Genomic DNA, 25,555 nt, shown 5'->3' on the forward strand with positions numbered 1-25,555 from the left:
AGCTAACACCAGAGTCGCCATCGCTTCTAGCACTTCAATAAAGGATCTAACCAGGACAAAATCCAAGCACCACGAACCAGTCAATGCAGGAGTTTACACTATACCCTGTGGAGGCTGTGACAAGATTTACGTAGGTGAAACAGCAAGAAACCTCGACACCCGCCTCAATGAACACATTTACGCATGTAGGAACGATAACTTGAACAACGCCTGTGTACAACACCGAAATTCCACCAATCATCTCATGAAATTCAGAGACGCCCAATTAGTGATCAAAGAAACTAATTTCCGCAGACGCAAGTGCCTCGAATCAGCACTGATCGCTGTTTCGAATACAATTAAACAAAACAACGGCAGCTTCACCATCTCCGAAGTCTTAGCAAGAATCCTCCTGAAAACAGTAAACCCTGCCATCACATAGTCTCTCCTGTTATACTACACAAAGCACATTACAGAGAGTGAACACTGAAACAAGCTGCCTCTTTCCAGTCTATATTTGTCCAACCTATTTTTATGTTACCCAAGTAATAGCTTTTATATCCTTTTACTCATGTACGAATTAATTGCTCTACCATATTGTATTACTTTTGTCACTACCACTACTACTACTACTACTACCACTAGTGAACATCGAAATGGTACCTCACTAGTATTGCACCTCACTCTGAGCCTTTATATACCCTCTGTGTCCATGTATTGTTTGTAATGGCTTGATAAAGCTCCTGGAGAGCGAAACGTTGCCACAATAAAATATCACATTAGTTGCACTTGTGTCCTTTTACTTTACACTAACACACACCATAATAGCATTTTCTTAATTCCATAAAAATCTATGGAGGTTTCTCACATATGATTTGCTGCAAACTTCTCGATTAAGTTAGATAGCATTAGGTTAGGCAGCATTAAGTTAGGTTGGGTTGTTATTGCCTCTTTATGCCAGTATGTATAAGTAAGTGTCTTCGTAGACTACTCTTCTGTGAAAAGTGTTTACCACATTCCAAACATTGGAATTCCTTGATGCCGCTGTGAACTCGCATGTGTGACTGGAGGTGAGTCTTACGAAGAAACTGTTTGCCACAAAGGTCACACTTGTACCTCTTGACACCACTGTGCATTAGCATGTGTTGACGGAGATCACTGCTCTGTGAAAAATGTTTTCCACACTCATTACATTCAAAATTTTTAATGCCATTGTGTACATTCAAATGCAATTGAAGGTGACATTTGAGTGCGAACATTTTCCCACATTCCTCACACAAGAATGTTTTAACACCACTGTGTACAAGCGAATGTTTCTGAAGGTGACTCTTCTGGGAGAATGTCTTCCCACATTCTTCACATGCAAAATTTTTGACGCCATTGTGCACAAGGGAATGTATCTTGAGACCACACTTCCGTATAAACTTCTTGCCACACTCAACACATTCATGTTTCTTGATACCCCTATGTACAAGTATGTGTGTCTGTAGATTACACTTCAGTGAAAACAGTTTCCCACATTCATCACATTTAAACTTCTTGATGGCAGTGTGCACTGCAAAATGTCTCATTAAATGGCCTTTCTGGGAAAAGGCTTTGCCACATTCATCACAGGGAAACATGTCTTCTGTGAGGTGTTCTGGTCAGCTTTCTCTGGAGATGCGATGCTATCACAATCTGAAGACAGGAAACATTTCATATTATTATTACAATCAACAATCTAAATGAATTTTAATGGCCGAGACTCAAAATGCAGTCAATTAAAAAATCTGATATTATCCTAACACCACAAGACTTCAAAAAGGCAATAAAGGACATGCACATGCACTCTGCCCCAGGCCCAGACTCATGGAACTCCATGTTCATCAAGAATAGCAAGAAGCCCCTATCGTGTGCCTTTAGCATTCTATGGAGAGGGGGCATAGACACAGGGGTCATCCCACAGTCACTAAGAACAACAGATAGCCCCACTCAACATTATTATTAATATTATAAAGTGCTAAACCGACGAGGGTCATACAGCGTTGTGGGGCAGAAAATAATGCTGGGGCTATAAACAGCTAGTATTACGAGGTTTGTTTGGTGAGTGCTGTGGAGCGGTGTTAATGATATATCTTCTTCGGAGGCTACTTACTTTATTGTTAAGTAGTGGTGGGTTACACAGGCTTGTGTGTTTGTGACCATGGCCCGGGCAGGGCCATGCCCACGAGAGAGAGCTGGGAGGCCTTGTGTCTTGATGCCAGGCCGCTGTGTGAGTGAGTGAGCGCGAGGCAAGTCTGGGCATACTGAAGTGGCAAGGCCTATAGGTGGCAGCACCAGCATGGCGCGAAATATGAACTAAGCTGGCAGACAGCATGGGCTGTCTGTGCAGACAGTACAGGCTGTCTACATACGCTCGGCCACCTATCGCGCGTCGTCCCGACGCGACAATACTGGTAGTAAAAGAAACTCGGTCTCTCTCTCGTAGGAACAGGGCACAGAACACAAAATAAAAACATATATATACATATGGACATGGAAAAAAAAACTTCCTACAGGGAGGGAAGAAAAAACATGTGGGGTGTGCTAAACATCGTGGTCAAAGGCAGTGAGCGTCGATGGGCATCACTGCACGCCCTCCTGCGTCTGGACAGATACTGCAACACGGGAGACATCGCTGCGGCTGAGCTGTGACGTAACAGGGTACGGTCTCCTCTGGAACGGTGAAGCAGACATCGTAGGAGTCGCTGCAGGTTTTCACTCAACCTGGGGCACGACATGCTGGTGCCCTCGAGTGAGGCGTCGACAAAACTCGGCAACTGGGCAGGACTTCTGGCAAGCGACTCAGGAGACTTCTCGACTGGTACTGTCGCTGGGCTGTCACTGCCGGCGAGCGTGGAGCGAGTCGTGGCAGAGATGACTGGGCGAAACATCTGGGAGTCGTAACATCATACACCAGACTGCAGTGAGAGAGCTAGCAGTCAAAGTGACATCTTCTTTGTGCAGGCTGCTCACTGAAGCTTGTGACACGAGGCTGACACAGCGCCTGCCGACAGGCCTGGCTGCGGCTTGACGAGTATCATCTCTCGACAGTTGGAGTTATAAGCAGAGGTTAGTCTAAGCGTCCCCAGACTTGTTTCTCTACATATAACTGCACTCTGACGGTCTGGAGGTGAAGTGAAACAAATCTCGATGGGAATCGTAGCAGGTACGATTCTGCAGAACAACACGAGCGACGAGCATAAAAGCTTTCTGTACAAGAGGGCTCGTACGCTCAGGGCTGAGAAATCAGCTGTCAAACACTGGTCAGGCGGGTGACTTAGTGGTACAACTCAAGGGTCTGACCACAGACCTCACTGGACACACGGAAAACTTACAAACACACCGCTGTACATACGGTACAATATGGCTTAACTAGCAAATGATGCTTTTCTGCGCATAAAACTGACTAAGACATACTAAAATGTGAGAACACTGACTGAGAGGAATTAATTAACACACGACATATATCTTCTCTCAATCTTCTCGATAATACTGAAATAATTACTAGAACACTCGATGTGACATCATGTGATGTCAGGCGTGATGTCGCAAGGTGACGTCAGCAGCAGTGACGTCAACAGACATCTCGAGGTGACGTCAGGCAGACATCGTGAGGTGACGTCAGCAGACATTGTGAGGTGACGTCAGAAGACATCTCGAGGTGACGTCAGAAGACATCTCGAGGTGACGTCAGGCAGACATCGTGAGGTGACGTCAGCAGACATCGTGACGTCATGAAGTCGGGCAGCATCGTGGGTGACGTCAGCAGACATCTCGAGGTGACGTCAGGCAGACATCGTGAGGTGACGTCAGCAGACATCGTGACGTCATGAAGTCGGGCAGCATCGTGGGTAGCGTCGATGTGATGCGGGCAGCAGACCACAGCATGAGGCCTTGGGACATCTGGTAACTCACGTGGCTTTGTAGGTCTACGTGACATCGGCCACACCCACGTGTCGTGATCTACGTGGCATGCTGATCCACGCAGCTTCGAGTGGCCTCGGGCACTCGGATACACAGCACTGGCGACGAATCACACGAAAAACAGCAGAAAACACAGCAGAGGGAGTGAGTAGTGTGAGTGGTGTATGGTAGTGTGGTGGCGAGGAGCGTGGGTGAGTGCATGGCGGGGCGAGCATGGGCAAGGTAAGGAACAGCCACTTCCTCTCCTCTCCTCCCCCACCCACAAATACGTGGAGAAGCTCACACTGGACGCAGAAATCACCACAAAACTCACCTCTGGCTTGCTGAAACAGCTGTGCTGAGCTGAACAACAACACAGCAACATACAAGTGACGCTGAACACGTGACTTGAGAAACAGCGTGGGACACTGTAGCGTGAGACGCTGGGACGCTGTAGCGTGGGGTCACTGTGACGCCACTCACAATTCTCGGAGAATTTCGATAAATTTCGGCTGGATCCTGCTTGTACCTGTGTCTGGATGCTCAAACGTGCAGACACGACATCAGGATAACTCGTTGAGAGACGGATGCTTCTTGTGTAGGGTGATGAAGTGAAGATGACTTCATAACTCTCCCTCCTTCTCTCCAGGCAAACACAACTGCTGCGAGCACCGCTGTCACCATTTATAACGAAGGTTTTGTTTGGGTAGACTGTAGCGGCGGTGTTAATGATATATCTCTTCATAGGCTTCTTAGATGGCAGCACCTGAGTGGCGCGAAATATGAACTAAGCTGGCAGACAGCATGGGCTGTCTGTGCAGACAGTACAGGCTGTCTACACTAGGTGGAGAGAGGATCAGAGGTGAGGGGAGAAAAGGGCTGGAAGGGACGCTAAGGGCTGTGTGTCAAAGTTCGTATAGTAAAGCAGTTGCTGGCAAAAAGTAAAAAAAGTGATTGTAAGTCAAAGGCAGGGCCGTCTGCAAGAAGGGAAGATAAGGTAAGAGTGGTAGGGCAGCAACGCCATTGGAGGTAAATTCTGTGAACTCACTGGTAAACCGGGCAATCCACAAGAAAGTGAAGAACCGAAACAGGGACTTGACAAACCTCACAGTGAGGAATAGGGTGTCGTTCCATGAGATACCCATGGGTCAGGCAACTATGTCCAACACAGAGACAGGAGAGCACAGTCTCCTGAGTATGGTAATGGTGGTAAGATGGCTACAAAAGTAAAAGCGGTTTAATAGAGCGCAATATGTTATGGTGCATGTCGACCACCGTTGTTGCCAATGGCAACAACAGTGGTCGACATGCACCATAACAACAACTGTTTAATGGCTTGTAAAGCACTGAGGGAATCTAAAATGATTACAAACGTCAAAGGAGAAATATGTAATATGGAGAAGTGCCTTTTATCCCAATGGCATACAACTTGGCGGTAAAAATACTAGCCAAGTCTACCAAATGACCTTGGACAACATCGTCAGGGAACACCTCTGGGAACCCAACACCGTCAGAAGATTTAGAACCATCTGTATAAACAGCGACACCATGAGCATGTGACCTGAAGTGATTAACCCTTTCAGGGTTTCGGCCATACTAGTACGGCTTGTGTGCCAGGGTTTTTGATGTACTAGTACGCATAAATTCTAGCGCCTTCAAATCTCACGGGAAAAGGCTGGTAGGCCTAGATGTGAGAGAATGGGTGTGTGTGGTCAGTGTGCGTGGTAGAAAAAAAATCTGGGACCCAGTGGCGCATTGTGGGAACGCCATTTTAGTAGACCTTGTTCACCATGCCTCGCGGTAAGAAGCTCCTCACTCCTCGGCGAACTGGGACACTTTTGTTCCTCAGTGACAGTTCTAATACAGATGGAAGTGCCAGTGAAGATAAGTTTCAAGATTTTGGTGAGGCTGTGACCGAAACTAATGACCATAATATCAGTAATAATGAGGAAAACACAGACGACCCTCAGCCTTCCACCTCTGCCGCTGGGCCATCTTGTTCACGTTCAGTTGTACCAGAATCAAAGAGGAAGCTCCTATTTTCCCAAATCCCAGAATCAGATGTGAGCATTGGTGATGATAGTGATAGTGAATATGAACTACAAGCTCTTTAAACCAGCTCCAATAGTGATAATGAAGTGGAATATTCTCCAGTGAAGTGTCAGTATATACGACGATATATGCGCTCTGGAAGTGTGCCATATGCTATTCCAAGGGGAAGGAGTACATCTCGGAGTACATCCCGTGGCTGTACAACAGGAACAGACGGTGAAAATGACGATGATAGTGTTGCAATTGGGATGGAAAATGTGCATGGTGGTGGTAGTGGTGGTGCCGGCCATGAGGCACCAGCAGTGGGCCATGCTGCCACCCACGCTGCCACCCACACAGCTGCCTCAGCTGATCTACAACAAAGGCCACCATCCCCCACCCACCCACCACACCAGCCTCCACAACCACAACCTCCACAACCACAACTACCTGTCAATGTCCAGTACCCACCAGCAGACCGCACCTGGGATTGGCAGGAAGCTGTCAATTTTGTTCCAAATCCCCACCAGTTTGATGACAGCCAAAGTGGAATACAGCCATGTTGTACATAAATAACAAAAAAAGGCACAATACCGTGACTGGAACGATACACAAATAACCCGCACATAGAAGAGAGGAGCTTACGATGAAGTTTCGGTCCAACTTGGACCATTTACAAAGTCACACTAACCAGAAGTGGAGCAGGACGGCTATACTATATAGGTAGGAAGAGGTAGTGGTGGTAGTAGTAGTAGTGGTAGTAGTGGTAGTGGTAGTAGTAGTTGTGGTAGTGGTAGTAGTGGGGAATTAAGGAGGAGGAGCCAGTCAAATACAAAGAAAGGGAGCACTGAAAGGCAGCTAGGTGCCCACAGAGGGAGAGCAAGTGCACAGAGGTGGGGGGAAGGGGAAGTGATGAAATAAATAAATAATGAAGAAACAGAAACATGCAACAGAAGAAAGAAAGACAAAGAAAGGGGAAGAGGGAGACGAAGAAAAAATGAGGAATCAGGTTAAGTCACGGGTGTTCTGAAGTTTAGAACATTTGCAATGTAGTGGGAGAGGAAGGCATCTACAGAGACGAAGCCAGGACTAAGATTCATACAAGGAAAGTTGTTTATTAGAGAGGATTCAACTAGACGGCGACTGTTAGAGTTGGAAGTAGGGAAGACAGTTTTAGCGGAAGACCAGTCAATAGGATGACTGTGATCTCTGACGTGACAGAACAGAGCATTGTTAGTGTCGGCAAGCCTAACACTATTTTTGTGCTCCCTAAGTCTGTCAGAAAGAGATCAGCCAGTTTCTCCGAAGTATTGAAGAGGACAGGCAGAGCAAGAAATAGAGTAGACACCAGGAACATCTGAAGAGGGAGGAGAGGTATGAACGAGATTAGTGCGAAGAGTGTTAGTCTGGCGGAAAGTAAGCTTGATGTCTAAGGGACGGAGAGAACTGTTGAGATTAGAAAGACCGGAAATGTAGGGAAGGCAGAGGACAGAAGAGTTCCCAGGAGTAGAGAGTTTGGGAGAGAAGAAATTATGTTTAGCACGTGAGAAGGCAGTCTATGAAATGGGAAGGGTAGCCAAGACGGGAAAACAAATTATGAAAGAGTGGAAATTTCTGCTGGAAGGAACTGAGGATCATACTTCAGAACACCCATGACTTAATAACCTGATTCCTCATTTTTTCTTCTTCTCCCTCTTCCCCTTTCCTCTTTCCTTTTTTTGTCTTTCTTTCTTCTGTCACATGTTTCTGTTCCTTCATTATTTATTTATTGCATCACTTCCCCTTCCCCCCACCTCTGTGCACTTGCTCTCCCTCTGTGGGCACCTAGCTCCCTTGCAGTGTTCCCCTTTCTTTGTATTTGACTGGCTCCTCCTTAATTCCCCACTACTACCACTACCATAACTACTACTACTACTACTACTACTACTACTACTACTGCTGCTGCTGGTGCTGCTGCTGCTGCTGCTGCCGCTGCCGCTGCCGCTGCCGCTGCTACTGCTGCTGCTGCCGCTGCTACTGCTGCTGCTGCCGCTGCCGCCGCCGCCGCCGCCGCCGCCGCCGCCGCCGCCGCCGCCGCCGCCGCCACCTCTTCCTACCTATATATAGCCGTCCTGCTCCACTTCTGGTTAGTGTGACTTTGTAAATGGTCCAAGTTGGACCGAAACGTCGTTGTAAGCTCGTCTCTTCTATGTGCGGGTTATTTGTTTGCCATATTGTACACTAGGGAACAATGCCACTGAACTGGAATGGTTTCGAGTTATTCTTTGACGAACTCCTGATGGAAATTATTGTCAGGAAAAGCAACAGATACTACGAGTACACCATGGCAAACACAATACTTTCACCAAGCTCACGGCTACACAAGTGGAAGGAGACAACTGTGGTTGAGATGCATCTTTTCTTTGCCACAATAATGTTTATGCCACATGTGTATAAGCACAGTGTGAAATCATACTGGTTATATAAGATTAGGAATGTGTTTGTGTATCTGAAAGAGAAATTCAGTATGTATTTTTATCCCTTCAGGAAGCTTGTAATTGATGAGTCTTTCATTCTGTTCAAATTATGTTATGTTAATCAAGGGGAAGCGCTAAACCCGGAGGATTATACAGCGCCTGGGGGGGGGATGTGGAAGGCATTCAGGCTTAATTCGGGGAACTGGAGCACAGATCCAATTCCCTAAATCAAGAGCCCCTCACCAACATCAAGGAACCTTCCTTGAGGGGATTCTGTTCAAAGGAAGACTCTCTTTCAAGCAGTACACCAAGCAAAAGGAAACACTTTGGTATAAAGTTGTTTGTGCTTTGTGATTGTTACAGTGGTCTGGTATTGGATATTATTGTGTACACTGGAAGTTATACATTGCAAAATACCAGGAAGTTATTGGGCATCTCTAGTGATGTGGTTAGAACAATGATAGAACCATACCTTGGTAAGGGGCATATATTATATACTGATAACTGGTACACAAGCCCCTCACTCAGTGATTACTTGCGAGTGAACATGACAGATGTGTGAGGCACAGTGCGTGCAAATCGCAAACATATGCCCAGGTTTGACGCTGGCACTCGTAAGATTTCGTTCGGATTTTTAATCCCGGAGGGTTAGCCACCCAGGATAACCCAAGAAAGTCAGTGCGTCATCGAGGACTGTCTAACTTATTTCCATTGGGGTCCTTAATCTTGTCCCCCAGGATGCGACCCACACCAGTCGACTAACACCCAGGTACCTATTTGCTGCTAGGTGAACAGGACAACAGGTGTAAGGAAACGTGTCGAAATGTTTCCACCCACCGGGAATTGAACCCGGGCCCTCCGTGTGTGAAGCGGGAGCTTTAGCCACCAGGCCACCGGTGAAGTAGAGGTGAAGTGCAGGCGTTTGCTGACAATGACATCATGGCATTTCGGTGGCATGACAAACAAGATGTCACACTGTTGTCATCAGTTCACCCTAACGAAATGACAAACACTGGCAGGCAGCATAGAGACAGCAATGAACCCATTCTAAAACCTGCAGCTGTGATTGATTACACCCTCAATATGCGCTCAGTGGACAAATGTGACATGCAGATTGGGTTTGCTGATTGTGTTTGCAAGAGTTATAAGTGGTACATAAAACTCTTTTTCCATCTTCTGGACATTTCCATGCTCAATGCTTATAATATGTATAAGATGAGGACCAGATACAAACCACCATATGGCAAATTCTGTTTGTCTGTCATCAGACAAATAGTATTCAAGTACCAAGGAACAACACCTGCGATAGACCGCCCACTAAATTATCAACAACTACCTGCTCGTCTGAAGCATGGTGATCACTTCCTAGTAAAACTGTCTGCTACTGCTTTCAAGAAAATGGCTCAGAAGAGGTGTTATGTCTGTGCACATACAAAAAAAACGCCCACAACAATGCAGAGACACTCGTTTTATGTGTGAGGAGTGTAAAACACCACTGTGCATGACACCATGTTTCAAAGACTTCCACAGGCTGCAGAACTTCTAGAAACATTCCCTGTGACTGTATATGTGTATATAAAATATAGAGAAATAGTAATAAACAACATTTCTTATTATTTGTTTCTGTAAATATTTTCTGTAAACAAAACAGTGATAACAGTGTTTATGAAGTTATTGTGTACTATAGAAAAAGAAATAACTTACAAAATAGTGTTCATATTGGTCTCACAGGCCATAAAAGTTACTTGGAAAAAAAAAATAATAGAAAATAGTACCTAAAAAAATAAATAAAGTAATACCGGGTGACCGGCAGTCGGCAATGTTACCACATACAAGGCATTTTCTGTCAACTTCACACCTCCATATCTCGGTAAGTATTGATGGTAAAAAATTTTTGTTTAGCCTATAAGATTTAAAAAAAAAAACTATCTTTTAATAATTTTTTTTTTTAAATTTTGGCGACCTTGAGAACAAGTCTCGGAGAGGGCCTGGGGACCCTGAAAGGGTTAAGAAATAGAGAGCAAGAAGCAGTCATAGGTAGAAGAGCTTTGGCACACAGCAGTGGGGGAGAACAGACACAAACTGTTGGAACCAGACATAAGTATGGTAAGATCGTGGACAGTGGAGTCAGAGTGCACATGCTGTAGATTCCATCTCACATTGGTCTTCAGATGCATGATAAAACTGTAAATTGGCTAAGCTGTATGCTCTCAAAGAGGGAGTAGATTTCAATCTTGGGTCGTCAGTTAGCAGTTTGAGAACAATAATAAGAAAAGAACTACAACTGAATTTTATTGACTTAAGACTCAGGGAGATTGACACCAGTGAGTCCATCTATCATCATTCTATCATGCAGGAGCCGCCACATGTCTATGGTGCATCCTACAAGATAAGCCGACTCTCGAATGTCCCTAACGCCTGGCTCCGGCTGTCACTACCGCCCAGCTCCGGCTGGGTTACAAGTATCTTTGGCAGGTTAAATCACCACCACCAGATGTAGACCAAACGAAATGTAAACTTTGCCAGATGGATTATTGTCACACATTGCGTCATTATGTACTGGAGTGATCAAATTAATGAATTTTGAGACAACTCACTCAGAAATGTTCAAGAAATGGCAAAGTATTTAATCAACAGTGGTATATTACAGACCATTCTGGAGAAATACCCTGACTTTGCTAGCTGTAAATAAAGCATTACCACATGTGTGTGTGTGTGTGTGTGTGTGTGAGAGAGAGAGAGAGATAGAGATAGAGAGAGAGAGAGATAGAGAGAGAGATAGAGATAGAGAGAGATAGAGAGAGATAGAGAGAGAGAGATAGAGAGATAGAGAGAGAGAGAGAGAGAGAGAGAGAGAGAGAGAGAGAGAGAGAGAGAGAGATAGAGAGAGATAGAGAGAGAGAGAGAGAGAGAGAGAGAGAGAGAGAGAGAGAGAGAGAGAGAGAGAGAGAGAGAGAGAGAGAGAGAGAGAGAGAGATAGAGAGAGAGAGAGATAGAGAGAGAGAGAGATAGAGAGAGAGAGAGAGAGAGAGAGAGAGAGAGAGAGATAGATATATATATACAGTGGACCCCCGCATAGCGAACGCCTTGCATAGCGAACAATCCGCATAGCGAACGCTTTGTTCGCTGAAATTTTGCCCCGCATAGTAGACAAAAACCCGCTCAGCGAACTTCGTCCGAGACGCGTCCAATGTGGGCCCTCAGCCAGCCTCACATGTGCCGCCCGTCCCATTGTTTACCAGCTAGCCTCCGCGGTAACATTCAAGCATACACTCGGAATATTTCGTATTATTACAGTGTTTTCGGTGCTGTTTCTGGAAAATAAGTGACCATGGGCCCCAAGAAAGCTTCTAGTGCCAACCCTGTGGTAAAAAGGGTGAGAATTAGTATGGAAATTAAGAAAGATTTTGAAGGGTTTGGGGCTAACCCTGAGAAGCCTATGCCAGTTGTGGAATCCATTGTGCCTACTTCAAAAATTAAGGAAATGTGTGCACAGTGGGTTGAACTGCAAACCTTTATGGATGAAAATCACCCTGACACAGCTGTTGCAAGCCGTGCTGGTGACTATTTCAATGACAATGTTATGGCCCATTTTAGGAAAGTCTTGAAGGAACGGGAGGTACAGAGCTCTATGGACAGATTTGTTGTGCGACAGAGGTCCAGTGACTCTCAAGCTGGTCCTAGTGGCATTAAAAGAAGAAGGGAAGTAACCCCAGAAAAGGACTTGCTACCTCAAGTCCTAATGGAAGGGGATTCCCCTTCTAAACAGTAAGAAGATAATGCTCTCCCCTCCTCCCATCCCATCAATCATCACCAGATCTTCAATAAAAGTAAGTGTCATGTAATTGTGCATGCCTTTTTCAGTTTGTGTGTACTAAAATTAACATTTTTTTGTGGTAAAAAATTTTTTTTTTCATACTTTTGGGTGTCTTGCACGGATTAATTTTATTTCCATTATTTCTTATGGGGAAAATTAATTCGCATAGCGAACATTTCGCATAACGACCAGCCCTCTTGCACGGATTAAGTTCGCTATGCGGGGGTCCACTGTATATATATATATATATATAATATATATATATATATATATATATATATATATATATATATATATCTATATATGAGGTATGTAATGGATCCAGGGACTGGGCCCCAAAGTTGTGATGGCTGAACTAGGTACAAGGTAATGAACTCACAAGTTACAAAGGTAATGAATCCTGTAAGAATGGTTACTTACGTTTATACATGGCTACAATCATGAACAAATTATAGTGTAATGAGCAATTCACACTTCCACACCTGGTCACAACTGTAGTGAGTTATTGGTGCAAATATTGATTGTTGAGTCACACACACACACACACACACACACACACACACACACACACACACACACACACACACACACACACACACACACACACACACACACAAATTCATACACACACAAACACACACATAAACACACACACACACACACACACACACACACACACACACACACACACACACACACACACACACACACACACACACACACACACACACACACACATACACATACACAAACTCATACACACACACGCACACACACTCATACACACACACACACACACTGGGAAGCGATGTAGTGGAGGCAGGATCCATACATAGCTTTAAGCAGAGGTACAATAAAGCTCATGGTTCAGGGAGAGTGACCTAGTAGCGACCAGTGAAGAGGCGGGGCCAGGAGCTTGGACTCGACCCCTGCAACCTCAACTAGGTGAGTACAACTAGGTGAGTACACACACACACACACACACACACACACAGACAAAATGGTAACTAACACCTACACACACACACACCTACACACACACACCTACACACACACACCTACACACACACCTACACACACACCTACACACACACCTACACACACAACAGGCCTAGTGTCAAATCGACATGTGCCTAGGACAAAATGGTAACTAACACACACACTGGGAAGCGATGTAGTGGAGGCAGGATCCATACATAGCTTTAAGCAGAGGTACGATAAAGCTCATGGTTCAGGGAGAGTGACCTAGTAGCGACCAGTGAAGAGGCGGGGCCAGGAGCTTGGACTCGACCCCTGCAACCTCAACTAGGTGAGTACAACTAGGTGAGTACACACACACACACACACACACACACACAGACAAAATGGTAACTAACACCTACACACACACACACACACACACACACACACCTACACACACACACCTACACACACACACCTACACACACACCTACACACACACAACAGGCCTAGTGTCAAATTGACATGTGCCTAGGACAAAATGGCAACTAACACACACACTCATACACACACACACACTCATACACACACACACACACTCATATACACTCATACACATACACACGCACACACACACACACACACACACACACACACACACACACACACACACACACACACACACACACACACACACACACACACACACACACACACACACACACACACACACACACACACACACACACACACAGGAGCTTGGACGAACGAAAGGCACCAAGGCATAAACGTTGTCCCTGATAATGGGGATCTAACTTAGAAAGAATTTTAGGAGAAGCCGCAGAATAGACTTGGTGGTCATAATCCAGCTTGGACAAGACTAGGGTGGAATGCAAATGGAGGAGAGTCCGGTGATCTGCGGTGAGGGGCTTTTGCTCTAGGGAATTGGATAAGTGCTCCGGTTCTCAGAATTGAGCCTGAATACCTTCCATCATCCCCCCCAAGTGCGCTGTATAATCCCATGATTTTAGTGCTCCCCCATGAATATAATAATAATAAAAATAATAATAATAATAATAATAATAATAATAATAATAATAATAGGTACATATCAAGTGGCAGGAACCAAAAATAAAGGTTCTCCACATCAAATTAAGAGGAATAAGTACATGTATACTTACGGGTGTTAAACATAGAACTACAGTGGACCCCCGCATAACGATTACCTCCGAATGCGACCAATTATGTAAGTGTATTTATGTAAGTGCGTTTGCACGTGTAAGTTTGGGGGTCTGAAATGGACTAATCTACTTCACAATATTTCTTATGGGAACAAATTCGGTCACTACTGGCACCTGAACATACTTCTGGAGTGAAAAAATATCGTTAACCGGGGGTCCACTGTATTTTTGAACTATTTTTGAAGGCGAAATGTTCGGTCTTTGTGAAAAGACTGGACAAGATCGTCACCTCTCTACTAAAGCATTAAATACGTCTATCGAGGAAGAAAACACCTGAGCCTCGGTAAATAGCATCTCCAAGATCCTTAACGCTTCATCTATGCTAAAGATCACATTCTCAGACATCTCCATGGCTCCCCAAGCTCTCTCTGATGGTCTAGCCATTTCATATTATCACATTCACCCAAGCCATATAGAACCAAAATGTTTCACATACATCTCCCACTGCTGGACCTGCTACTTCTATAATCACCACCAAGGACTGCCCCATCAAGGATAAGAAGTTTTGTTCAAAATGTGGGAATGATGGACACAAATTCAGATTCTGCAGCTAAGTGCCCACTCAGGAAAGAAATCATACTGAAGAAAACTAAAGAAGATCTGAAGATAACACCTACAATTCACTGACATATGCAGGCAATAACCAAAATACAAGCAAATACCACCAAGATTCTACACACCACTCTACAGATGCCTTTGCCCAACAACTCCCTCTCTCCATTCCCCAATGGTGCTCCCTCCAAGGTGCTGTACTGCATGGTGTTTACACACTTTGCAAATGCAGCAAACCCTGGTGCTTTCAACACCACTATTAATGAACTATTCCATCTGAACAACATGCCTGCCTTCAATTTCCCGGACTCCACACCTTCAGCCGACATCCTCAAGATCCTTCCCAACGCCATGAACTTTAATGCACCTGCAGACCTGTCTTCTGCCCAAGCAAATGCTCCTGTAACTTCTACGACCACTTCCACTGCTGACAACGTTGATCATGCTGCCTCAACCACCATCTCCCACGCCTCCCAACCTGCTGTTACACCACCATTATACCTCTCCACTGCTCCTGTTGACCCTCAGTCACCTGCTAACACCACTGTAGACTCGCCAGATGAATCCACTTCAGAACAAGATAGTGATGACTACAGTACACTCTCATGGGAAAACCTTACCTTCTACACTTCTCCACCGAATGCTGACACCATGATCTGCACTAACCTCTACAAAGGCCTTGCTGCTGGAACAGTTAAGTATGCCTGCAAATCACCTCTTCACTTCACACTCACCCAAGTTCTTAAGTTCATCAAGCCTCCTCATTTCACCTTCAGCTTCAAAAAGTTTGAAAATGGCTCCACTGCAAACCTGCCTCCTCAATTACTCCTATAACTCCCACCTGTGTGCTGCCCTCTGATATTCCTACCTGCCTACCCTCTCCTGCGACCTAGAAACTGCCAGCTTCTTAAGACTCAAGACCTCAACTACCACGAGACTAATGAATACACAGCTTACTCTTCCCGTTTTCTCCAAGTTTGTCCCACGAGCGCCTAGCAACTGGGTTAAGCCCTGGCTCTTTTTCTTCGACTGTGGACACTCCTCTCCGCTGCTATTCTTCACCTGTCCTGTCTTCCCAGCTCACTCCACATGGGGTCTTACCTAAACTCTCTTGAGAGAATGTTTCATTTCAGGTCTCTGAACAGGAATGGGGTTAAGTGAGCTACAACTCTGTGAAGCGAGTGTAATAAGTTGCCAAGATGTAAATGATGTTTGGGTCAAATATATTACCATCCAATAAATGAGATTAGGATAAAAAAATTAGATCTGAACCCTGGATAGCTGGGGAGATAATATACAATATAAAATTCAAAGGCAATTACTGAGGTTGGTTGGTAACGCACTCGCCTCATACACTGAGTGTCGGGGTTCAATCTCCAGCACGGGCGGAAACACTGGGCATCTTTCCTTACCCCTGCTTTCCTGTTCACCTAGCAGTAAGGAGGTACCTGGGTGTTATTCACCTTAAAACTGCTGCCCCTGTTCACCTAACAATAAGTGGGTACCTGGGTATTTGTTGACTGGTGTGGGTGGCATCATGGGGGACAAGATTGAAGGACCACAATGGAAATAAGACAGACAGTCCTTAAAGACACACTAACTTTCTTGGATTATCCTGGTTAGTTAACCCTCCCTACCCCAGGTTATCCTGGATGGCAAACCCTCCCTACCCTGGGATATCCTGGGTGAATAACTCTCCCTACTCAGGGTTAAAAGGCCCAACAAATCTTATCTCCAAGACTTACAGAGTAAGAAGAAGAGTGAAAAAGCTTGCAAAAGAGACAGAGGTAAGAGGCTGCAGGTGTAAAATTGAATAATATAGGATCAATCCTAGAAAGCTCTGGCAGCAATTAGAAGCCCTCTGGTATAGTAAACAATTAACTGACCATTCATACATAGCTACATATGGATAATGAGATGTGCTACAAAGCATCTAAAGTGACAAATTTTTATAATACATTCTACACAACCATTGCAGCATCATTGCATCATCAAGGTGGCCCATGGCCTGGTAGGCAAAGCTCTCGCCTCACACACTTTGTGTCGTTAGTTCGATTCCCAGCAAGGTTGGAAGTATTGGGCATGTTTTCTTACACCTGTTGCCCCATTCACCCAGCAAGCAAGTAGGTACCTGGGTGTTAGATGACTGGTGTGGGTCGCATCCTCGGGAACAAGACTGAGGATCCCAATAGAAATAAGACAGGACAATCCCTCGATGAAGCACTGTCTTTCTTGGGTTATCCTGGGTGGCTAACCCTCCAGGGTTAAAAATCCAAATGAAATCTTATCTAACTGTCCAGTGCATCAAGTAACTTCAACACAGATTTCAGTGATTTTTAAAGTTTTCTACAGTACTGAAGTCATCACCTCACAATTTCCAGCTATTACAACCCCAGTGGAAATGGCTTTTGGGCTATCCTGCTAGGTAATTTACACTGTTACAGATCAGCCATCACTAATCTGGCAATCAGTTATCCTGTTCCATCAATAATCTGGCACTAATTTCAGCTGGCATAATTTCAAATTTCATCATTATACTGACTCAGAAATTGTTAAGATGGTTGTAAATCCACAGCAGCAAGCCAGTTAATTATGTGTATTCTAACCTAACCACTCTGTAATCTGGCAAACTCACTAATCCGGCACACTACAGGTCCCAATGATGCTGGATTAGTAATGGCCAACCTGTACTTCTTTCTTTCAACAAACCGGCCATATCCCACTGAGGCAGGGTGACCCAAAAAGAAAAACAAAAGTTTCTCTTTTTAAATTTAGTAATTTATACAGGAGAAGGGGTTACTAGCCCCTTGCTCCTGGCATTTTAGTCACCTCTTACAACACGCATAACTTACGGAGGAAGAATTCTGTTCCACTTCCCCATGGAGATAAGAGGAAATAAACAAGAACTAGTAAGAAAATAGAAGAAAACCCAGAGGGGTGTGTATATATATGCTTGTACATGTACATGTATGTGTAGTGTGACCTAAGTGTAAGTAGAAGTAGCAAGACGTACCTGAAACCTTGAATGTTTATGAGACAGAAAAAAAGACACTAGCAATCCTACCATCATGTAAAATGATTACAGGTTTCCATTTTACACTCACTTGGCAGGATGGTAGTACCTCCCTGGGTGGTTGCTGTCTACCAACCTACTACCTAGGACCAACCTGTACTATGTATGATAATTGTGCTTATGTGTACCTTAACCTAAACAAACAAACCAAACCTAACAAAACCAGAACCAAACCAACCACAACTAACCACCCACCCACCCAACCAACTTACATGTATCATATGAATTATTGCAAAAAAGAACTATGTGGACGAGATCCCATCAACATCGCTACACCTTATAACATTCCAACTTGCAAGTTACCTGACAATGGTCCAAGATGGTAAGAAACCTGGCCATGTGCAAGTGTGAGTTATTTGTGAGTATGTAAATGTATTTATTAAATTATTGAGTCTTGCTCTCCATATACAATGCAACACTGCAACACAAGACAAGACCAATAAGTGTACTTATGTGTACCTGTGCCATGGCCAGGTTAGCAAAACTTGCTCCTCGCACATTGACTGTCCGTGGTTCAGTCCCAGCCTGGTGGAAACATTGGTTGCATAGGTACCTGGGTGTTAGTCATGTTGATAAATTAGACACATATGCAACTCTTGGGTATCTTTATTGAGGAAACGTTTCGCCACACAGTGGCTTCATCAGTCCATACGTAGGAGAAACTTGAAGAACAGGAGGAGAATGAGGTAATCAGTCCCTCAACCTTGAGTCGATGTGTTCAGTCCATCAAGAGTTGCATATGTGTCTAATTTATCAACATGTCGGTTCTCTGAACCATTCCTCTACAAAGTTAGTCATGTTAAACCGATTATCACTGTTCACCTAACAGCAAATAGGTACGTGGGTGTTAGTGGATTTGTGAGTTGCATCAAGGGGGACAAGACTGAAGGACCACAAAGGAAATAAGACAAACAGTTTTTGATGACACACTGGCTTTCTAGGGTTATCCTGGGTGGCTAACCCTCGGTACCCCGGGTTATCCTGGGTGGCTAACGCTCCCAACCCTGGGTTATCCTGGGTGGCTAACCCTCAGTACCCTGGGTGGCTAACCCTCAGTACCCTGGTTTATCCTGGGTGGCTATCCCTCAGTACCCTGGGTTATCCTGGGTGGCTAACCCTCAGTACCCTGGGATATCCTGGGTGGCTAACCCTCAGTACCCTGGGTTATCCTGGGTGGCTAACCCTCAGTACCCTGGGTTATCCTGGGTGGCTAACCCTCAGTACCCTGGGTTATCCTGGGTGGCTAACCCTCAGTACCCTGGGTTATGCTGGGTGTCAAACCCTCAGTACCCTGGGTTACCCTGGGTGGCTAGCCCTCAGTACCCTGGGTTATCCTGGGTGGCTAACACTCCCAACCCTGGGTTATCCTGGGTGACTAACCCTCAGTACCCTGGGTTATCCTGGGTGGCTAACTCTCAGGACCCTGGGTTATCCTGGGTGGATAACCCTCAGTACCCTGGGTTATCATGGGTGGTTAACCCTCAGTACCCTGGGTTATCCTGGGTGGCTAGCCCTCAGTGCCCTGGGTTATCCTGGGTGGCTAACCCTCAGTACCCTGGGTTATCATGGGAGGCTAACACTCCCAACCCTGGGTTATCCTGGGTGCCTAACCCTCCCTACCCCGAGTTATCCTGGGTGGCTAACCCTCCCTACCCTGGGTTATCCTGGGTGGCTAACCCTCCCTACCCTGGGTTATCCTGGGTGGCTAACCCTCCCTACCCCGAGTTATCCTGGATGGCTAACCCTCCCTGTCCTGAGCTATCCTGGGTGGCTAAACCTCCCTATCCTGAGTTATTCTGGGTGCCTAACCCTCCCTATCCTGAGTTATCCTGGGTGGCTAACCCTCCCCTCCTCGGATTATCATGTTTGGGTAACCCTTACTACCCCGGATTATCCTGGGTGGGTAACCCTCCCTAACTTGGATTATCCTGGGTGGGTAACCCTCCCTACCTCGGATTATCCCGGGTGGGTAACCCACCCTGCCTCAGATTATCCTGGGTGTCTAACCCTCCCTACCTCGGATTATCCTGGGTGTCTAACCCTCCCTACCTCGGATTATCCTGGGATGCTAACCCTTCTTACTTCAGATTATCCTGGGTGGCTAACTCTCCATACCATGGATTATCCTAGGTGGCTAACCCTCCCTACCTCAGATTATCCTGGGTGGCTAACACTCCCAACCCTGAGTTATCCTGGGTGGCTAACCCTCAGTACCCTGGGTGGCTAACCCTCAGTACCCTGGGTTATCCTGGGTGGCTAACCCTCAGTACCCTGGGTGGCTAACCCTCAGTACCCTGGGTGGCTAACCCTCAGTACCCTGGGTTATCCTGGGTGGCTAACACTCAGTACCCTGGGTTATCCTGGGTGGCTAGCCCTCAGTGCCCTGGGTTATCCTGGGTGGCTAACCCTCAGTACCCTGGGTTATCACGGGAGGCTAACACTCCCAACCATGGGTTATCCTGGGTGCCTAACCCTCCCTACCCCGAGTTATCCTGGATGGCTAACCCTCCCTACCCTGGGTTATCCTGGGTGGCTAACCCTCCCTACCCTGGGTTATCCTGGGTGGCTAACCCTCCCTACCCCGAGTTATCCTGGATGGCTAACCCTCCCTGTCCTGAGCTATCCTGGGTGGCTAAACCTCCCTATCCTGAGTTATTCTGGGTGCCTAACCCTCCCTATCCTGAGTGGCTAACCCTCCCCTCCTCGGATTATCCTGTTTGGGTAACCCTTACTACCCCGGATTATCCTGGGTGGGTAACCCTCCCTAACTTGGATTATCCTGGGTGGGTAACCCTCCCTACCTCGGATTATCCCGGGTGGGTAACCCACCCTGCCTCAGATTATCCTCGATGGCTAACCCTCCCTGCCTCCGATTATCCTGGGTGGCTAACCCTCCCTACCTCGGATTATCCTGGGATGCTAACCCTTCTTACTTCAGATTATCCTGGGTGGCTAACTCGACATACCATGGATTATCCTGGGTGGCTAACACTCCCAACCCTGGATTATCCTGGGTGTCTAACCCTCAGTACCTTGGGTGGCTAACCCTCAGTACCCTGGGTTATCCTGGGTGGCTAACCCTCAGTACCCTGGGTGGCTAACCCTCAGTACCCTGGGTGGCTAACCCTCAGTACCCTGGGTTATCCTGGGTGGCTAACCCTCAGTACCCTGGGTTATGTTGGGTGTCTCACCCTCAGTACCCTGGGTTATCCTGGGTGGCTAACCCTCAGTACCCTGGGTTATCCTGGGTGTCAAACCCTCAGTATCCTGGGTGGCTAGCCCTCAGTACCCTGGGTTATCCTGGGTGGCTAACACTCCCAACCCTGGGTTATCCTGGGTGGCTAACCCTCAGTACCCTGGGTTATCCTGGGTGGCTAAACCTCAGTACCCTGGGTTATCCTGGGTGGCTAACCCTCAGTACCCTGGGTTATCCTGGGTGGCTAACCCTCAGTACCCTGGGTTATCCTGGGTGGCTAACTCTCAGTACCCTGGGTTATCCTGGGTGGCTAACCCTCAGTACCCTGGGTTATCCCGGGAGGCTAACACTCCCAACCCTGGGTTATCCTGGGTGCCTAACCCTCCCTACCCCGAGTTATCCTGGGTATCTAACGATCCCTACCCTGGGTTATCCTGGGTGGCTAACCCTCCCTACCCTGGGTTATCCTGGGTGGCTAACCCTCCCTACCCTGGGTTATCCTGGGCGCCTAACCCTCCTTACATCGAGTTATCCAGGGTGGCTAACCCTCCCTACCCTGGGTTATCCTGGGTGGCTAACCCTCCCTACCCTGGGTTATCCAGGGTGGCTAAACCTCCCTATCCTGAGTTATCCTGGGTGCCTAACCCTCCCTATCCTGAGTTATCCTTGGTGGCTAACCCTCCCCTCCTTGGATTATCCTGTTTGGGTAACCCTTACTACCACGGATTATCCTGGGTGGGTAACCCTCCCTAACTTGGATTATCCTGGGTGGGTAACCCTCCCTAACTTGGATTATCATGGGTGGGTAACCCTCCCTACCTCGGATTATCCCAGGTGGGTAACCCACCCTGCCTCAGATTATCCTCGATGGCTAACCCTCCCTACCTCGGATTATTCTGGGTTGCTAACCCTTCTTACCTCGGATTATCCTGGGTGGCTAACCCTTCTTACCTCGGATTATCCTGGGTGGCTAACCCTTCTTACCTCGGATTATCCTGGGTGGCTAACCCTTCTTACCTCGGATTATCCTGGGTGGCTAACCCTTCTTACCTCGGATTATCCTGGGTGGCTAACCCTCCTTACCTCGGATTATCCTGGGTGGCTAACCCTCCTTACCTCGGATTATCCTGGGTGGCTAACCTTTCTTTCCTCAGATTATCCTGGGTGGCTAACCTTCCCTACCCTGGATTATCCTGGGTTGCTAACCCTTCTTACCTCGGATTATCCTGGGTGGCTAACCCTCCCAACCTCAGATTATCCTGGGTGGCTAACTCTCCCTACCATGGATTATCCTGGGTGGCTAACCCTTCCTACCTCGGATTAACCTAGGTGGCTAACCCTTCTTACCTCGGATAATCCTGGGTGGTTAACCTTCCCAACCTTGGATTATCCTGGGTGGCTAATCCTCCTTACCTCGGATTATCCTGGGTGGCTAATTCTCCCTACCTCAGATTATCCTGGATGGCTAACCCTTCTTACCTCGGATTATCCTGGGTGGCTAACCCTCCCTACCTCGGATTATCCTGGGTGGCTAACCCTCCTTACCTCGGATTATCCTGGGTGGCTAACCCTCCTTACCTCGGATTATCCTGGGTGGCTAACCCTCCTTACCTCGGATTATCCTGGGTGGCTAACCCTCCTTACCTCGGATTATCCTGGGTGGCTAACCCTCCTTACCTCGGATTATCCTGGGTGGCTAACCCTCCTTACCTCGGATTATCCGGGGTGGCTCACCCTGCTTACCTCGGAGTATCCTGGGTGGCTAACACTTCTTACCTCGGATTTTCCTGGGTGGCTAACCCTTCTTACCTTGGATTATCCTGGGTGGCTAACCCTCCTTACCTCGGATTTTCCTGGGTGGCTAACCCTCCTTACCTCGGATTATCCTGGGTGGCTAATCCTTCTTACCTCGGATTATCCTGGGTGGCTAACCCTCCTTACCTCGGATTATCCTGGGTGGCTAACCCTTCTTAAATCGGATTATCCTGGGTGGCTAACCCTCCTTAGCTCGGATTATCCTGGGTGGCTAACCCTCCTTACCTCGGATTATCCTGGGTGGCTAACCCTTCTTACCTCAGATTATCCTGGGTGGCTAACCCTCCCTACCCTGGATTATCCTGGGTTGCTAACCCTTCTTACCTCGGATTATCCTGGGTGGCTAACCCTCCCAACCTCAGATTATCCTGGGTGGCTAACTCTCCCTACCATGGATTATCCTGGGTGGCTAACCCTTCCTACCTCGAATTAACCTGGGTGGCTAACCCTTCTTACCTCGGATAATCCCGGGTGGTTAATCTTCCCAACCTTGGATTATCCTGGGTGGCTAACCCTCCTTACCTCAGATTATCCTGGGTGGCTAACCCTTCTTACCTTGGATTATCCTGGGTGGCTAACCCTCCGTACCTCGGATTATCCTGGGTGGCTAACCCTCCTTACCTCGGATTATCCTGGGTGGCTAACCCTCCTTACCTCGGATTATCCTGGGTGGCTAACCCTTCTTACCTCGGATTATCCTGGGTGGCTAACCCTTCTTACCTCGGTTTATCCTGGGTGGCTAACCCTCCTTACCTCGGATTATCCTGGGTGGCTAACCCTCCTTACCTCGGATTATCCTGGGTGGCTAACCCTCCTTACCTTGGATTATCCTGGGTGGCTAACCCTTCTTACGTCGGATTATCCTGGGTGGCTAACCCTTCTTACCTCGGATTATCCTGGGTGGCTAACCCTCCTTACCTCGGATTATCCAGGGTGGCTAACCCTTCTTACCTCGGATTATCCTGGGTTGCTAACCCTTCTTACCTCGGATTATCCTGGGTGGCTAACCCTTCTTACCTCGGATTATCCTGGGTGGCTAACCCACCTTACCTCGGATTATCCTGGGTGGCTAACCCTCCTTATCTTGGATTATCCTGGGTGGCTAACCCTTCTTACCTCGGATTATCCTGGGTGGCTAACCCTTCTTACCTCGGATTATCCTGGGTGGCTAACCCTCCTTACCTCGGATTATCCTGGGTGGCTAACCCTCCTTACCTCGGATTATCCTGGGTGGCTAACCCTCCTTACCTCGGATTATCCTGGGTGGCTAACCCTTCTTACCTCGGATTATCCTGGGTTGCTAACCCTTCTTACCTCGGATTATCCTGGGTGGCTAACCCTTCTTACCTCGGATTATCCTGGGTGGCTAACCCTCCTTACCTCGGATTATCCTGGGTGGCTAACCCTCCTTATCTTGGATTATCCTGGGTGGCTAACCCTTCTTACCTCGGATTATCCTGGGTGGCTAACCCTTCTTACCTCGGATTATCCTGGGTGGCTAACCCTCCTTACCTCGGATTATCCTGGGTGGCTAACCCTCCTTACCTCGGATTATCCTGGGTGGCTAACCCTTCTTACCTCGGATTATCCTGGGTTGCTAACCCTTCTTACCTCGGATTATCCTGGGTGGCTAACCCTCCCTGCCCCAGGTTATCCTGGCTGGGTAATCCTCCCTATCCCAGATTATCCTGGCTGGGTAACCCTCCCTACGACGGGTTAAAAATCCCAACAAATTCTTATTTTACTTACTAAACAGGTAACACTAAGTTCTTCTTTCTTTCTTTGTTTGGTTTATAACGGCCACTGACAGCTTACACTATCGAACCCGACTTCCCGGGTTACCCGATGTACGGGGAAGATTATTTGGAGTTTACCTGGAGAGAGTTCCGGGGGTCAACGCCCCGGCTGCCCGGTCTGTGACCAGGCCTCCTGATGGATCAGAGCCTGATCAACCAGGCTGTTACTGCTGGCTGCACGCAAACCAACGTACGAGCCACAGCCCGGCTGGCCAGGTACCGACTTTAGGTGTTTGTCCAGTGCCAGCTTGAAGACTGCCAGGGGTCTATTGGTAATCCCCCTTATGTATGCTGGGAGGCAGTTGAACAGTCTCGGGCCCCTGATACTTATTGTATTGTCTCTTAACGTGCTAGTGACACCTCTGCTTTTCATTGGGGGGATGTTGCATCGTGTGCCGAGTCTTTTGCTTTCGTTGTGAGTGATTTACGTTTTCAAGTTTGGTACTAGTCCCTCTAGGATTTTCCAGGTGTATATAATCATGTGTCTCTCCCGCCTGCATTCCAGGGAGTTCAGGTTCAGGAAATTCAGGAACTCCCAGTAACTGAGGTGTTTTATCTCCGTTATGCGCACCGTGAAGGTTCTTTGTACATTTCCTAGGTCAGCAATTTCACCTGCCTTGAAAGGTGCTGTTAGTGTGCAGCAATATTCCAGCCTAGATAGAACAAGAGACCAGAAGAGTGTCATCATGGGCTTGGCATCCCTAATTTTGAAGGT

General features: G+C 47.0%; 1 protein-coding gene across 1 annotated transcript; it reads right to left on the reverse strand.

Annotated features, from left to right (window-relative positions):
• Positions 1-920: 920 nt before the first annotated feature.
• Positions 921-24,845, reverse strand: LOC128691926 (zinc finger protein OZF-like). The gene is made up of 2 exons (XM_053780911.2): positions 24,794-24,845; positions 921-1,656 (listed from the first exon to the last, which is right to left on the reverse strand). Exon 2 carries the CDS (start codon positions 1,599-1,601, stop codon positions 921-923), a length of 681 nt encoding a protein of 226 aa, XP_053636886.1. The 5' UTR covers positions 1,602-1,656; positions 24,794-24,845.
• Positions 24,846-25,555: the final 710 nt, after the last annotated feature.

Source organism: Cherax quadricarinatus, unplaced genomic scaffold, assembly GCF_038502225.1.
Source record: "Cherax quadricarinatus isolate ZL_2023a unplaced genomic scaffold, ASM3850222v1 Contig1915, whole genome shotgun sequence".
Classification (NCBI taxonomy): Eukaryota; Metazoa; Arthropoda; class Malacostraca; order Decapoda; family Parastacidae; genus Cherax; species Cherax quadricarinatus.

Excerpts from the sequence above, each read along its gene's own strand:
- LOC128691926 (XM_053780911.2), bottom strand. The coding sequence starts at position 1,601 with ATGTTTCCCTGTGATGAATGTGGCAAAGCCTTTTCCCAGAAAGGCCAT.